Source organism: Eptatretus burgeri, chromosome 17 (assembly GCF_056783735.1).
Source record: "Eptatretus burgeri isolate ZD-2024b chromosome 17, Ebu_testis_v1, whole genome shotgun sequence".
NCBI classification, from domain to species: Eukaryota; Metazoa; Chordata; class Myxini; order Myxiniformes; family Myxinidae; genus Eptatretus; species Eptatretus burgeri.
Genome location: NC_140977.1, coordinates 27,287,461 through 27,289,960, shown reverse-complemented (window position 1 = coordinate 27,289,960; position 2,500 = coordinate 27,287,461). Strand labels below are relative to the sequence as shown.

General features: G+C 44.1%; 2 protein-coding genes across 2 annotated transcripts in view; one reads left to right on the top strand and one right to left on the bottom strand.

Moving 5' to 3' along the window:
* Positions 1–687: 687 nt before the first annotated feature.
* LOC147009609 (uncharacterized) overlaps positions 688–2,500 on the bottom strand; it is a 70,523-nt gene continuing 68,710 nt past the window's right edge. Inside the window, exon 10 of the mRNA XM_085862450.1 lies at positions 688–1,219. Coding sequence (XP_085718576.1) covers positions 894–1,219 — 326 coding nt within the window. The 3' untranslated portion in view covers positions 688–893. The remainder of the gene's footprint in view (positions 1,220–2,500) is intronic.
* LOC147009608 (uncharacterized) overlaps positions 2,042–2,500 on the top strand; it is a 104,479-nt gene continuing 104,020 nt past the window's right edge. Inside the window, exon 1 of the mRNA XM_085862444.1 lies at positions 2,042–2,200. The gene's annotated coding sequence lies outside the window, so the exon portion shown is untranslated. The remainder of the gene's footprint in view (positions 2,201–2,500) is intronic.

Here is a 2,500-nt window from a genome sequence, read left to right as displayed (position 1 = left end):
CCGCTACCCTAACCACTACGCCAACACCAGGCTACATATATATATATATATATATATATATATATATATATATATATATATATATATATATATATATATACATATATATATATATTGTTGTGGTCCTGCAAAACCACATACCTCTAAGGCAATGGCACCCAACATACAGTGTCCCAGGCAGTTACCTTGTTAGTCTTCGTGCAGTGAAACCTTCCCCTGTCTAATGGGTTAACAGGACGAAGTGCGTTGCGTGGGTCTTAGAGCTCGGTCTAATTATAGCTCTATCTTCCATTCAATCGCGATTTTCATTCCAACCCTTTCCTTTTATCCATGGTACAAATCGAAGCAGGCACCGCACCCAGGCAGCCACCCTATGAACGACACCACCAAAACCGTACAGGACACGCATGGCACACCCTTTCATTTGAATCTGCGCGCCGATTTACAACGGCATCTCACCTTGCTCACCAGAAGCTCACCACCTCGTCCACCATCATCTCCCGCACACAGGGAGGGGGGGGGGGGAACACAAATTCTCCATGTAAATGTGTATTGTGTAACGCCACCTCCAGGTAGGGAAGGGTATTACAAGTCCCCACTGTCCCCAGGTTTTCAAGTGTAGTGAAATGGTTTGAATTACAAGCAGTGGGTATGTTTTTGTTTCATGCACATTACCCAGGATATTTTTATTTTGCATATACAGAGCTGTCAGTTGCCAATACACCAACCAAGTAGAGGTATGCGTCAGAAGAATGTCAGAATGCTTGGAACAAGGTCACCCATAAGGCAGGTGCTCTGCTTGTCCTTAAAATATATATGAGACATACAATGTATTTACACCGTTTTATTCACACATCATCCTTGCATGGCATACTGAACCCATTAAAACCAATTTATTCTGCGTGAGATGCTCTCATACCCATGTCATACTTTAGTTTTTTAACTTCTAGGATTGCTTTAGATCTCTGTATGTCTAAAAACTCCTTTTTTGCTATGTTTCTTTCTATCGCTGTTGTCATCCATTGCTTAAAGAGAACACTCTCCTCGTCAGTTTCTGAAACCATCGTCAACAGCCGCTTTTGCCCCTTGCCTTTTGAGCCGTTCGACAAGTTAGAAGTGGAGGAGTTATAATCAGACACCGATGATAATCCAAATATTTCAAGGTCTTCCACCGGCTTGGGCTCCAACGTTGTCGAGGTAGACGTATCTGTGACAGGGTCTGCAAATATATCAAGCCAACGTGGCAATAAATTTCATTCTGAAATTATCTCAATACAGTCAATCTGTACAGTGTGAATGTGTCTCCATACTTGCATCATTGCTGGGGGGGGGGGAGGGGTGAGGGTGTGGCTGTGTGCCTCCTGTAGGTGAGAGCAGGAATTTTGTAATTTGTTCAGGGTGCCGGTGATAGCTCGCCTACTCTTGGCAAAAGACACTGTTGGGTTTTTAACGTCTACCAATAACGCTAGCAGACGGGTCCTCCAGCTTAACGTCTATCTGAGGGATGGCGCACACATTGACATAGCGCCCTTGCAGTGAGATATCACGATTACAGTTTATCGCTGGATCGAGATTTAAACCCAGGCTAGAAAGCTCAGAACAACAAAACTTCACCTCTAAGCTCAGAGACTTTCCTGCTCGGCTAGAGGTAGTGTGGAGATAATCAGAACTCCAGTTTGAAAGTCTGTGTATCTTTCTGGGAAATACAAATGTGATGACTCCAAAAAATAAAACCAACAACCAAACAACAACTACATTGATCCCTGGAATGGTGCCATTCGACTGTAGGTCAAAACTATTTGTCCGAGCAACTGAAATGGTTTACCATTAACAAAACACACACACACACACACACACACACACACACACACACACACACACACACACACACACACACACACACACACACACACACACAGTGGGGAAGGGTCTGGTGACATCTCTTGCCTCGAACCAATCACAGGACACCTAGCCTCACAAAGCCAATCAGCAGCATCCTAAAACTTGTCGCCAATCCACATGAAGCGTAGTTCAGAATGACACAAGTGAGTGAATAACTGTTTAACGGCTCGAACAGCATAGCATATTATCACAGGATAGCCTAGGCCCTAGAGGAATGCGCAGTCACCTTTGAGCTGTCAAGCTTGGGTTTTAATCTCGACCGAGCTATGAACTGTCATCGTGGTGTTTTGCAGGCAAGGTGAGGCATCAATGTGTGTGCGCTGTCCCTTGACCGACGTTAAACTGGCCATCCCGCCGAGTGGCATTAGTTGGTGAATGTTAAGCATTCCAACAGACCTTCCTGTTCTTTGTGAAGAGTAAGCAAACTATCGCTGGCACCCGAGGCAAATTACAAATTCCTGATCCAATATATTGCATCAGAGAAACATTTGCACCCCCTCGCAAATCATTTTTGAATTTGTATGGAATCAAAAGGAACAGTGATGACTGGTGTAAGTTGGATAAATGAGCCTCTCCATCTTTATGAAAAGCCCCGTAT